The 12,621-nt window shown below is 45.8% G+C and overlaps 1 protein-coding gene across 1 annotated transcript in view; it reads left to right on the forward strand.

Annotated features, from left to right (window-relative positions):
- YJU2B (YJU2 splicing factor homolog B) overlaps positions 1 to 10,960 on the forward strand; it is a 146,948-nt gene extending 135,988 nt beyond the window's left edge. Inside the window, exons 9-10 of the mRNA XM_069634849.1 lie at positions 3,259 to 3,397; positions 10,166 to 10,960. Coding sequence (XP_069490950.1) covers positions 3,259 to 3,397; positions 10,166 to 10,656 — 630 coding nt within the window. The 3' untranslated portion in view covers positions 10,657 to 10,960. The remainder of the gene's footprint in view (positions 1 to 3,258; positions 3,398 to 10,165) is intronic.
- Positions 10,961 to 12,621: the final 1,661 nt, after the last annotated feature.

Here is a 12,621-nt window from a genome sequence, read left to right on the forward strand (position 1 = left end):
ACCCAAACGGGCCTAAGCGAGGAGAAACGACGTTCTCCGCACTGCAGCATCGAAAGGAACATCTCAGGGTATCGGAAAGAGGCTCTTGACTATCTTCGTAAGCCTCATCGGAATCGGGAACACAATCCGCCGAAAAATGTTCTGTTTGGTCATCCGTGGGGGAAGGGGGCTCCACGCGTGACATACCGTATGCGGCCCACCGCTTTATACAGCACTCCTGAAGGGTCTTGGGCCGAAGGAGTTTGCACGCCGCACACCGCTTCTCGTCGTGCTCTAGGGGGAGATGGGCGTTACACGTCTTGTGTTCGTCCTTCCAAGGATATCTGACCCTACACTTAGGGCAGAATCTAACAGGAGTCCTTTCCATAGCAAAAGGGATGACCAGACCAACAGTGAAAAGAGGGGCAAGGAGGAAAGACATACTAAACAATATGGCCACCCCGACTCCACTCTCCCTACTGTATAGGTCGGCGAGAGGGCCCGACCACGTGGAAAATCCGGCCACCGGATCTTAGGCGCCGAAAACCACAGCCGTAGACGATTCCCCCGTAGTCTTCGAAGATGTTCTTGTTGGGCGAAGTGACTTAGCGGGGAATAAACCGACAATTCGGTAAAGATAAACAATGTCTCTAGTAAGAGCTCAGCTACAGGGCGACCAGTTATCTGGGCGGAAAAAAAACAATCTGAGGGACCTCGGCGCGTGAGGGATTTTGGGTACTACACACGTCACGATAGGGATAGTGTTACAGACACACCTATGCCGACGTCCCCTTTCGGTTTCCGAAAGACAAGATGCAATACTCCGCGGTTACCACTGGATGTCAGACCATAAGCACAGCATGTGAATCTAAGCAGATACAATCATCAGAAATGCTATTACGGTAAGTAATGCTTGTCATACACGCATTCAGAGCGCGACATTGCCAGGTGAGCTGAAGTGACCCGACCCTTTCTGGGCCCGTTTGTATATCTGGGCCGTGTCTCCATATGCCCTGTGGCCCGCATGCAGCCTCCATTTCCCAACCCACCTCCCTTCCTCTTCCCCTCCCTCCGCCCGCCTCCCCATCCTCACTGCATATGTGATTGGTCCACATTCTGGCCTTAACGGAACCCCCCAGGCAGCCCTCTGCCCGGCACCCCCGCGGCTAAGGGCCCAATGCAAAGGACGGCTCCTACATTGGCTCATTGGCTGTTCCAAGACGTGTCTGCCGGTGTCCGCAGGGGAAGCAAAGGAAGCCAGCAGCCAACAGACACCAACAAAACTGTGAGTGTGGGGTGTAGAGCAATTACTCTACTCCAGAAAGCCCTTGCCACTCTACCTTACCTCTCCATAACATAGATCGCCATAGATTTTACAACATGTATACTTAGAGTGACTTGTGACCACCAGCCTAAATCCACTCTTGGCTGAACTGTAAATGTTGCGTTGCATTACGCACTAACATACGAGCCAATGTTAACTAGTGCCACACCTATGGAGAACGGTCCAGATTAGCCTGCGCCACCTTTAGACAAGTGTAATAATGTCAACATGTGCCGCACTTATATGAAATTCTTAAACGCTAGCCTGCGTCGCATCTAGATAGAAATGTGAATGTTAGCATGCGCCACACTTAGATTGAATTCTTAACCTTAGCCTGAGTCGCATCTAGATAGAAATGTGAATGTTGGCATGCGCCACACTTAAACAAAACTGTGAATGATGACAAGTGCAACACTTGAATGGAATCGTGATCACAAGCCTGGCTCACATCTAGACAGAATATAGAAAGTACCAAGTGCCACTCTCCGTTGGAATAGTGAATGAGCAAGCATCACACCTAGACATACCTGCAAGCACAGCAATGCCAACTAACCAATCCACTAACAATTTCATCCCTCTGCATACACCTCTCAAACTCTAACCAAACACAAGCCTAAAACGCAGCAATCCGCACAAACCTCACTACACTGCAACAACAAAACGAACCGCACATTGACTTGCACAACAGAACACAACGACTACCGACCGTAAATCACCCCAAGCCCAGCCGACGGACCCACCGGGCTGAGGCTGCCAACAGCACATCATTGCTCTCTTGCACTTTTCCAGCTTATTCCCACTAACTCCCCCCTCTCCCCTCCCTCTTTCAGAGCCGCCAGAGCGCCAGGGGACCACTCCGGTGGTGATAGTGCGCGGTACAAATATCCTTTAACATTAACATCCATACACCTATTTAAATTAACATAAAAGTACCTTCTGTCCTGGTCCTGAATTTTCATCTCTGCGCTCCAACTCTTGTGTAGCACAAACAGGAATCTGGAAACAAGAGGTTCCTGCACATGCACGCAGGAGCCAGGGCTCTGATGATGAACCGCCCACTTGTTCCGCCCATTTGTTTTGTATGTGAGGAGAGGCAAAGAAACACCCCCTCGCACATATTTTTTTTTTTTTGTGTAGCTCCCAGACCCACAGGCATCACAGCGTTTGTACACGGTAATAGAGTAATAACGGAGTAAAAATGTTACAGACCATTGCGTTAGTAGGAAGTAGCACCAGCAAAGTACAAGACAGTTCATGCTCAGAGTTTTAGTCAAATTTATTGAACAGCCAAGTTTTCAACAGTCACTTGAATGCTGGGTAGGAAGGCTCATTTCTTTAGTTTGGAGGTAAGAAGTTCCATAGAGCGGGCGCTGTGGTGCTGAAACTAACCCCTTGTTAGGGAGAATTCTAAAGAATGTGCTAATTTCCCTTATTTTTCCCTAAGATCCCGGAAAGGTTTTGGCAGAGTAGGTCATGGTCCATGAGATCAAATGCAGCATGGAAATACAAACCTGCAATTCCCCAGCCAGCATTCCCAGTGGGCTATGCAAGGTTGGAGAAGAAAAACTCCCCCAGCATTGCATGGCCCTGAGCGCAGCTGGGAAACAGAACTGTCAAAGGGAAACTTTTCCCCTTTGACCGTTAAGCCAGCTCAGGCGCGCTCCTTCAGCTGAAAAAAAGCAACTGAAGGAGCGCTCAGTGTTTACACTGGGGGTTGGCTTCTCGGCTCCTCCATAATTAGTGAGGGTGCCGGGGGTTGGGAGTGCGGGGTCGGTGCCCCTTACCCATTATGGATGAGCCACCACTGTACTATTAGGTTTTCAGAGGATTTTGCAAGTTATAAAGTACAATTAATCTCCATTACTGCTATTGCTCAGCTTGAACAATGAAATTGTATTTATTCTGCTGAAATGTTATTTAGATATATACATTTTTTGCATTCATTTTATTTCTAGGAAGAGAAGAAAATTCTAAAAGAGGAAGAAGAGCAGGACCAAGCCCTGCTGGATAAGGCTTCGCTTGACATCCCGCTTGTGCAGGAATCCGAGGAAGACCGACAGCTTGCGTCCCTTCTGAAATACCGCAGCCTGGACTGTATGTATCTTTAACAAACCACAGAAAGTCATTGGGTTTTGCAATACGAGGTCCAGTCTTTTCCCTGACCCCTAGATCTTTGTTGAGCACTCCGACGATAAGGGTGTGATGAGCTCAATGTGCAACTTGTCCACTTCGTCATAGAAATATTGACCATTGTGTGTAGAGCACCAGTCATTGTATTGCACTCTTTTACTTGTTACGTTTGTGATGAGAGCCTACTAGGCGTTCACCTCCCACTTTTTGATGCTTCAATTATTTTTTAGCATAGCTAGTTAAAAAAAATACCCAGCGTAACGTGAAGTGGGATCGATCGAAAAACGTCATTGCCATTACATTTTTAACATTACCCTTTAAATATTGTTAACTGTTGGGGGAATCAACAGTCCAATATTTCATGCATCTCATTGTCATGGGTGGCCTAACATAGCTGAGTTTAGTGGTAATGATAAAGGGCTGGTATGCAACTGATGGCAAGCAATGTCCATTGGAACGGGGGATGGTAAGGCACTGCCGCTTTCAGGGAATACTCGCTTGACTCTTCCTTCAAGATAGGAGGCGACTCAGGCGGTAGCCGTAGGGGAGAAATTGACAGAGTTGGTGAGGTGGTGGCAGAGGATTTTGTGATAGACCAAGTCGAATGCAGCAGACAGATTTAGAAGAAGTGCTGGCTTTCCTTTATCCCTGAATTCCTCCATCTATTTTTTTAGGTCCAGCAACGCTGATTCCGTACCATGGCCTGGGTGGAATCCGTACTGCCGCATGTCGAGGATTTGGTTGGCTTCTAGGAATTGCTGGATTTGCAGATAGGCTGCCCGATCTAGGATTTTTAGCAAGAAGGGGGCGGTTGTTATAGGTCTGTAGTTGGTGGGAATGGTGGGGGTCTACGAAGGGTTATTTTACAAAGGGACGTGCCCAGGCTTCCTTAAGGCTTGCATGCACTCTGCTAGATGAGAAGGAGGCGTTTGAGGCACGCGATAAGCGGTGCTACAGATTCTGAGCAGTCCTTAACAATGGAGTCAGGACGTACATCTCCTTTGCATCTGGTGTGTTTTAAACCTTTGATGATGGCTAGGACTTCTGGTACTGAGATCATTTTAAAGTGAAACTGGCGGATCAAGTGGTTAAGGCGGTCAGTGGAGGCGCTAGAGACTGCAGCAAGGGGGTGTGTGCAGAGGTTGGCTTGAGTGTTCAAGATTTTTGTGTTCAGTGTTGATTTTCAAATCCTTGCTGATTTGATGTTTGTGCACCAGGCTACAACCTTGGCAAGAGGGTTGGGGGGGGGAGGTCTCAAGTTCCTTGAAGATAGTAAAGAGCTCTCTAGTGTCAGACATAGCATTGGAGATTCTGGTGTTGTAGGATGTGGATTTAGCTGATATTATTGCTAATTTATAGATCTTGGCAATTTTGGTGAACTCACCTTTCAGAGTGTCTGAAGTTATTTTTTGTAACAATAGTTCTTCCTGGTGCTTTTTGTGGTGCAGTTCTCATAGGTCCGGGGTAAACCAAGGATTGAGTGAATTACCAGTTTGGCTTTGCAAGGAACTAGCGGGGGAATGGTGTTGACTGCTATTGAGAGTGTGGAAGCATCCATGTCTGCTAATGTGTTGGGGGTCATTTGGGAAACGAGGCTTGAGGCTGGGTGTGTTCAGCCATAGCATGATGCTTTCTCTAGTAAATTTCTGTGAGCTGTGCGTGAGGGCTGGTGGTAGTGGTGCGACAGTAAGCTTAGGCTTCCTACGGTGAGGGATGGAGAAGTCGATAATGTATTGGTCGGACCAGGGACAGGAAGTGTTGGAGCTGACAGTGATATTGCAGTTAAGGTCTGCAATCCAGTTCAGCGGGCAGCCTTTATTGAGGATGGGGTTGTTGCTGCAGTGTCTAAACCATAAGGTGGTGAGGGCTTTGGCGACTGAGGAGGCGTGGCGGGTCTTCAGGATCATTGAGACCCAAGCTTAGGTATCCTAGGAGTATAATAAGAGGCTTTGATGTTGTCCTCTTTGATGTGGAGAAGGTTCTCTTCAAATCTTAGTGTAGGGCCAGGCGGGTGATAGACTAGGTGGACAGTAATGGTGCAGTTGGGAGTGGGGGACAGTTTAATGGAGAGGATGTCTGTATTCTCTTTGAGGGTGGTGTTGATCTGTCTGATGGGCAAGGTGTCTTTAGCTATGAGGGTGACGCCACCTCTGCTGGAGGCGAGTCAGTCTTTCCTGTAGATGTGTAGCGAGAGGGAATAACCAGGGAAAGGGCAGGACCTGATGCTTCATGAAGCCATGTTTCTGAGGCGGCCATGCCATCGAGGTTATGGGAAGTGATAAGCTCATTGATCTTGAGGGCTGGAGCGGATAATGAGCGGGCATGGATGAGTGTGCATGTCAAGAAGGGCTCCTTAGCTATGGTATGTCTGGCTCTTTGTGGCTGGTAAGGAAAGGGTGTCCATGTGTAGCCTAGGCACAAGGTGTAGGTTGTATGGGTGAGAGCTGGCTTTCTTGAGCGCATTATTAGGTGTGGGGGACATTAATAGGTTATTGTCCGTGTTAGGGGTAGCCTTTGCCAATTGGACTAGAATTGTGGCAGTAATCATTGGCAGGAGTGTTTTGGAGGGTGCCAGCATTTTCAGAGGACATGTAGGTACAGGGGGCTCCAAGCCAGGAGTGGGATGTGTTCTCTGGATTGTTTTAGTTTCGTTTTGTCTAAAGCAAAGTCCCTGGAGTTTGCAATGTTCTTTACATTTGACAATCCCACATATGCCATTATGGTCGATGGTCTGTGGAGTTCGTCACAGGAATGGGAGTCCTTGCCCCCTACGGGTAGTCTCTTCCAGAGGTCCCACTTGCCCAGGCCCCTAGGGAGGCTTCCCCTAAAGGGAGAAGGGACGAATACACTTGATTTGTCACACAAGTTATAATTACTGCAGAGTGAAAAGTACTTGTGTGGTAGCGGGTACCCTCACGATATTGTCCCAGTAGCAGTGTGCCAAGACAGCAGCTACAAATATCAGGACCGAATTACCACTTGAAAAAAGTATGCACTAAACACCCCGAGATTGTGATGGATATGAAGGATCCTTCCTAGATGCAACAAACCAGAGATCTTGTTGTGGGAGCTGGGAACTAGTGCTTGAACCAGGAGCCTAGGTCTTCTTGGGGCAGGGCACTGCACCAGATGCATTTGAACCTCCACCATGACATTTGTACCCCTAGGGATTCCTGCTTGTGCTTTCCCCTCCCTAGGTTGTATTGGAATTCCTCCAACTCTCCTACATCTGTTACCGCTTCGGTTGTATCCTCAATGTGACGTTGCCCAGCACAAGACGGTAATGCATCCACGGTTAATACATTAACTTTCTTGCACAGACCAATGAGGCCAAACGTTTCTTCCTGAAGGTCATACTGTAATCATGGCCAGCACACATTATGGTCTGTTCCTTGATATGCAAATTCCTCTTAAAACTTTTCCCAAAAAAAACAAAACTATCCTTAAGTAATTGCTCATTTCTGCTGGTTGCTTCACTTCTAACCAAGACCAAATGCAACAAACATGATTGCGGACATCAACAGGAAGCCTGAGATTTCCCTTGGCACTGCCCACAACATACTATGTACACTCTAAGTGGCTAAATGGTGTAATTTATCGAATTATGGGAGGCCCATATTTCATTGTTGGTTTCCTTTGTGGGTCAGAGCCAACGTATTGTCAGTCAAACAGTCTTCTAAAGTAAAAACATTTTCGGAGTTTTCCTTTTTGTACAAGGATCGTTTTTTGTATACATTTAGTTTGGCCTTGTTCGGGATGCCATACATTAAACGGGCAAATGACAATTACACTGAATTTCATCAATATAAAAGTTAGTCCACAGGCAATCAATGATTGTAACACACAGGTGTTATTTCAGTGCCATGTTGTGGCCTCATTCTCAAGTGCTGGATTTTACTGTGCTAATTCAAAATTAAACCTCACCCAATACATCTTACGGAATATAGCTCTTATAAAAAATAATGAACACAAACTGCACTTAACAATTCACTATCTTAACATTCCCAAATCAATCATGTACCAATATCTGCATATTTGATTTGAATTTATAGGGCGCCGTAGTTATATCAATAACTGCATCTCCACTCGATTCCACCCTGTAAGGTGCATTTTACACCGAATTCTGGAGGACTTGGTAGAGTCTTTACAACACCCAGAAGACAGGACGTGGCCACAGCAGTATGCATGAGACCAAGCAGGCATATGTGTTCTGTACTGCTAGAAGTGTCCCTAAATGTGTTTTTGGTGGCCTGAACAAAGTGCACTACCATAGCCAATTCTTCAGAGAACCACAGCTTGTACCAATGTGCAAAGGTTAAGCCAAGATTCTGCTGCCATTCTACAAATTGCACTCTTTTTTTATGGTCTTCTTGACATTTTGGGGAGAGGTGGGGGGAGGTAGGGAGAGGGGAAGAGGAAAGGACCCATGTTAAACAGATGTCTTTTCTCTCCTGCGGGATAGGCTACATACAAGCCCCCTTTTTTAAAATCTCCATCCTGGAGCATCCTCTGCCACCTAAATTCCCTGCTGATGGAAATAATCAGCAATTCAGGGCTCCCCCTACAATTAAGCAGATGATAGACCAGTTATGCGTAACTAACACAAACCTTAAGCAACTGGAACTTTGTTTTTCCATGAGATAGATCTGTGGCTGAGGACCAACCTTCTAAAATGCAACCCAACTAAAACTGAACTCCTGATCTACAGCAGTGAAATATCACTCTCCACAAATATTTCTTGGCCTGCACCCAGCTGACCTGGGCAATTACCTTGTATTTCTAGTGCATCTGTTTTGCACCCTCGCTCAGAAAAGATCAATTTGCGGTATCATACCATGTAGGGTGTTCCCATATAGAACCCAGTCGGTCATCCCCCCAGTGCTTTCACGACTTGATTACACCTGCTCCCTTAATCTAGGCCTGCTAGACTACCTGTTGAGCCAACTACAAAGAGTACAAAATTCAACAATGATGCTCCTTTTGCAGGTGTAAATGTGGGAACTTAATCCTTGCATTCCAGACCGCTCATTGTCCCCCAGTCTTAACGCAGAATCTAGTAAAAACCCTGTGTATTGCTCACTGTGCTTTCCTCAACCGTCCTCCCAGAAACCACAAAAAACTTTGCAAAATGCAGCTCTCAAAGCTTTGATCTAGCAGTGCAACTCCAGTAACCATTCCACAACTCAACAGCAACCGCCAAGGTGGGGTCTCCTTAGTCCTCGCAACCAACTTATGGAACTCTATACCCTGGTGAATCTGCATCTTGGAAGACTTAGCTTCAGGACATATCTAACGAGAGGGATGTTCACCATGCCACAAAGCAAAATTGTACACCCAGTAGCTGATCTCAATCACCTGCCCCAACCAACGGATATGGCACTCCAAGACCTCCCCTTAGGCATGGCCCAATCAGGTCAGTCGCGTCCACACAGCCTCCTCAGCAAACCTAAACCCCCAAGGATTTCCACTTGAATAAGGTCACGGGCCAAGCCAAGGACAACCAGACCTTTGCTGTGGACCCCGGCTCCAATAAGGGGTCTCGCCACCAAGCATTCCCCACAGCAGGATTCCAAGCATTGTGTTGTGGGGGGGAGGATCCTTTTTCGGGAAGATCTCGCCCATTCACCCTCTACTATAGATATGGGGAAATCGAGACCTTTCCATGAGCGCAGGCCCAAGCTAGAACAACTGTAACCCGGCAATCGTAATCCTATCTGGCACCTCTCGGGAGTTTTGCACTGCAGCAATGACACCCCTTTAACCACATTTCTTTTGTCTGTTTAGTTTTATTTATTTATAATACTGCGCCTCGACTGGACATGGCCACTGGGCACTTTGCCTGGCGAGACTGGGCACCTCCAAGCCCCCTGTTCATGCAGTGAGCTTGGCCTATTGGATACGTTGCATGCATATGTGCCCAGGGAACTCAGTGAGTGAGGCAAGATCAGTCCGCATCCCTACAGAAAGCAAATATGCTGCCATGCTTCGTTGAAGTTAATGGAGGAAAATTGTCAAACATTTTCCAACATGCACCCAGAACATCCTCATCAGGGATAAACTGTTTCCATGACCTCTCTGACTGCTAGCATGCAATACTTTGCACTTTGCTTTTTTGAAGTCACGCCCCCAGAATTTGATTCTCTGTTCATTTGTGAAACTATTTAGATATTTGGTTATTCAGCTTCTCAAAGGTTTTACCTCCACGTCCCACACTAGCAGGAGGTCTGTCCATATAACACAGACATGGACCCTGTGGCATTCCTTATGTTTTGGACTACAACTCCCATGAACCCTCCCCTCCCCCTTGACTATGCTGGCTAGGGCTTATGGGCTTTGTAGTTAAAAACATCTGGAGGGGCAAACGTAGACCTCCTGCCTTAAATGAATGCATCCTATGACCGTTGGATCAAGCTGCCTTTTGCTTCCACCATCTCGATATTGGTTTGGCCTAGGAAGGAACAAACATAATGCCCTTAGTTTTGCGGCATTGTTGTAAAACGTTTTTGGGGTGATTAATGAAGTGGCTAGGGATTGGTCAGAGGTTGGTATTTGTAAGCATTTCATTTGTTGGCTACAGCTCCTTGAGCACGCTCTTAAGCCTGGATTGTGATGGATGCTTCATAGATGGTCTTTATTTCACATTATAGACCAAAGTGTGTACAGCAAATATACTCTGTACATTTGGAGAATTTGTTTTGTGAAAGTAGTAATGCGTTTTATTTTAACTTGCAGCTTACGAGGACAAGCAGAAGCAGAAAAGGACTGCAATTTCCAGCCGATCTTGGTTCCACTCTGCCCAGACTCCTGTTAACCCCAGCAGCAGTACCAAAGTGAGTGACACCCTGAAAAAGCTGGGGATTGGAGGAAAGATGGCCACCAAGCTCCCGAATGGGGACAGCCCTGGGATAATCGCAACTAATTTGGGCATCGTCCGACGGAAGTCCAAGGAAGGCTTGGAGTTCTGCAAGCATTCCGCAGCACATTGCGAGGACACTGGGACAGGGGACAAGGAAGACTATGTGCTTCAGGCTCTGAAGCAGACCGAGGTTTCTCCTCACAGTATTGCATCCTCATTACATCAAGGTGAAGAGAAGCAAATGGACAATAAGGGAACAAGCGCCAGCCTACCTGCAGCCCTCCAGGGTTCAATTTCCCCTGCTAACGCAAACGCATCCTTGGTCGCAGACTATTCGGACTCCAGCTCAGAGGCCGAGGCCTCCTGACTGCCCATGCAAGAAGCCACATCCGCGAGACAATCCTCAAAATGTGCAATTACTACGGTCTGGTGAGACCTTGACTGAAGATAAAATTGACATGCTTGTTTTAAGAGGCGTTCTTTGCTGCTGTTGGCCATCTTCCTTTGTGATGCTTTGCACTGCAATCTGGTGGATTATTTTTTATTCATTTCCTCCTGGGAAGATTTTCAGCATTGTGTGCTGCTGCCTACCACTTTCTTTGTGATTTGCCATAAAACCTTTTCAAATAATTATTTTGACATGCATGTAAATAAAGGGTTTGTAAAATGTGCACACTTCCCAGCAGGAAATTCTTAGAGGCATCATGTCCTTCAAATATGTTCTGCCATGAGTTGGAGGCGATGTCTGACACTATACACTGCATTTTCCAGCCTTTTCAGAGTGCACAATTATGTCTTTCATTCTGAAATGTTTTTAGAGCATTATGCTTGCCAACATAGATGTTCCCGCTTCACGAAGAACTAATTTAAATGCTGCACCACATGCAGTGTAAACATGGAAGGATAGGATGTTAACGAGGGCTTTATCTACAGTCTGTTGTTTTACCTCTGGTTGTCATTTGACCACAATGACAAGAAATGATTTGGGTAACAAGATTTTTGATGTTTAAGGCCAGAAATCAAGGTGCGTCTTCTCATGGTCATCAGGTTCCTGTGAGGTAAGAACAAGCTTTTTCTTCATCATGCAAGGATGCAGGTGAAGCAACATTTACTACTTTTGGGAAGCTGTAAGGTTACATCTCCAAGAGAGACTGCCAAAGAGGGCCATTTACTAAATCCAATGCGCTTCCTGGAAAAAGTGACCGATTCCATGACCTTACCCTCCTTTCCCTGCTACTTCCTTTATGCCTTCGGATCCTCACAGACACAGGGGCGCTGGGGTAGTTTGTGAAGGACAACCTCATCCATTTTTAAATTGATATATATGAATTTGTAAATTGATCCTAAAGTGAGAGACTTGTGTTGACCCTAGCAAGACGTGCTAGTAGTCTACTTAATGGCCGTCTCCTCCAGAGATTCATCCTTACAGTTTTCTAAAGTAAGTGGAGCTGCTTCCTTGCCCTCAGTCTCTGCCCATAAAGTACCATAAACTGAAACCAATGAATAAAGGTTGAGACTAGCAGGAAATTATGGATCCTAAAATAAAATGCTCTGTTGATCTGATCTAACACAAAAATTAGCCGTGATTGGTCAGGTGTACACAAAAGCGTATGTGGCTGCCTAACAGATTTCCACCACAAGGACATGGCTGACAATAGAATGTTGAACATATGGATCTACGTGATTTAACCGCTGCTGAATTTCCTGTGACGGAAAAGACTGCATACAAAAGGTCCGTAGTACCGAAAAGTCTGAATGTCAGCAAATAGAGAAAGGAACTGCTTGAAAAAGGGACACTACGTTTTATGAAAACGTTTCCTCATACGAAAGAATAATATGGCTATATGATTGGACAGCAGACAACGCGAGAAAACAGAGCCAGGAAGGGAATACACAATAAGGGTAGAAACAACAGTTTAACTGTCATCTGAGATTTCTGTGAAACGAAGGAGAGTTAAACTGGCTGCACATAATTAACAGACTTAACGTTACAACTGCTAATCCATTTAAAACACGGTGAGTTGTAAAAATGAAAGTTTACAATTGAAAAAAGACGTTATATAAAAAAATAAAAAATAGTATAATAACGTTAGAAGGAAAACTAATAGTGATTATTTTAATGATGCAGGATATGTGTGAAATGGAAAAAGCTCCCTATTTAGTGCCCATAAAAGGGAATAAGCGACTTCAAAATTCCGGATAGTTGTATAATATTGAAAGGAAAAAAGGAGACAAAACATGGTGGAAATGCACCGAATATAACAAACAGAATTATGTATCACTACATAGTAGGCCAAAATGCACTCTTAGGGGGACCGTAGTCCCAATTATG

The sequence above is a fragment of the Ambystoma mexicanum genome, chromosome 13, assembly GCF_040938575.1.
Source record: "Ambystoma mexicanum isolate Mex_15411 chromosome 13, UKY_AmexF1_1, whole genome shotgun sequence".
NCBI lineage: Eukaryota > Metazoa > Chordata > Amphibia > Caudata > Ambystomatidae > Ambystoma > Ambystoma mexicanum.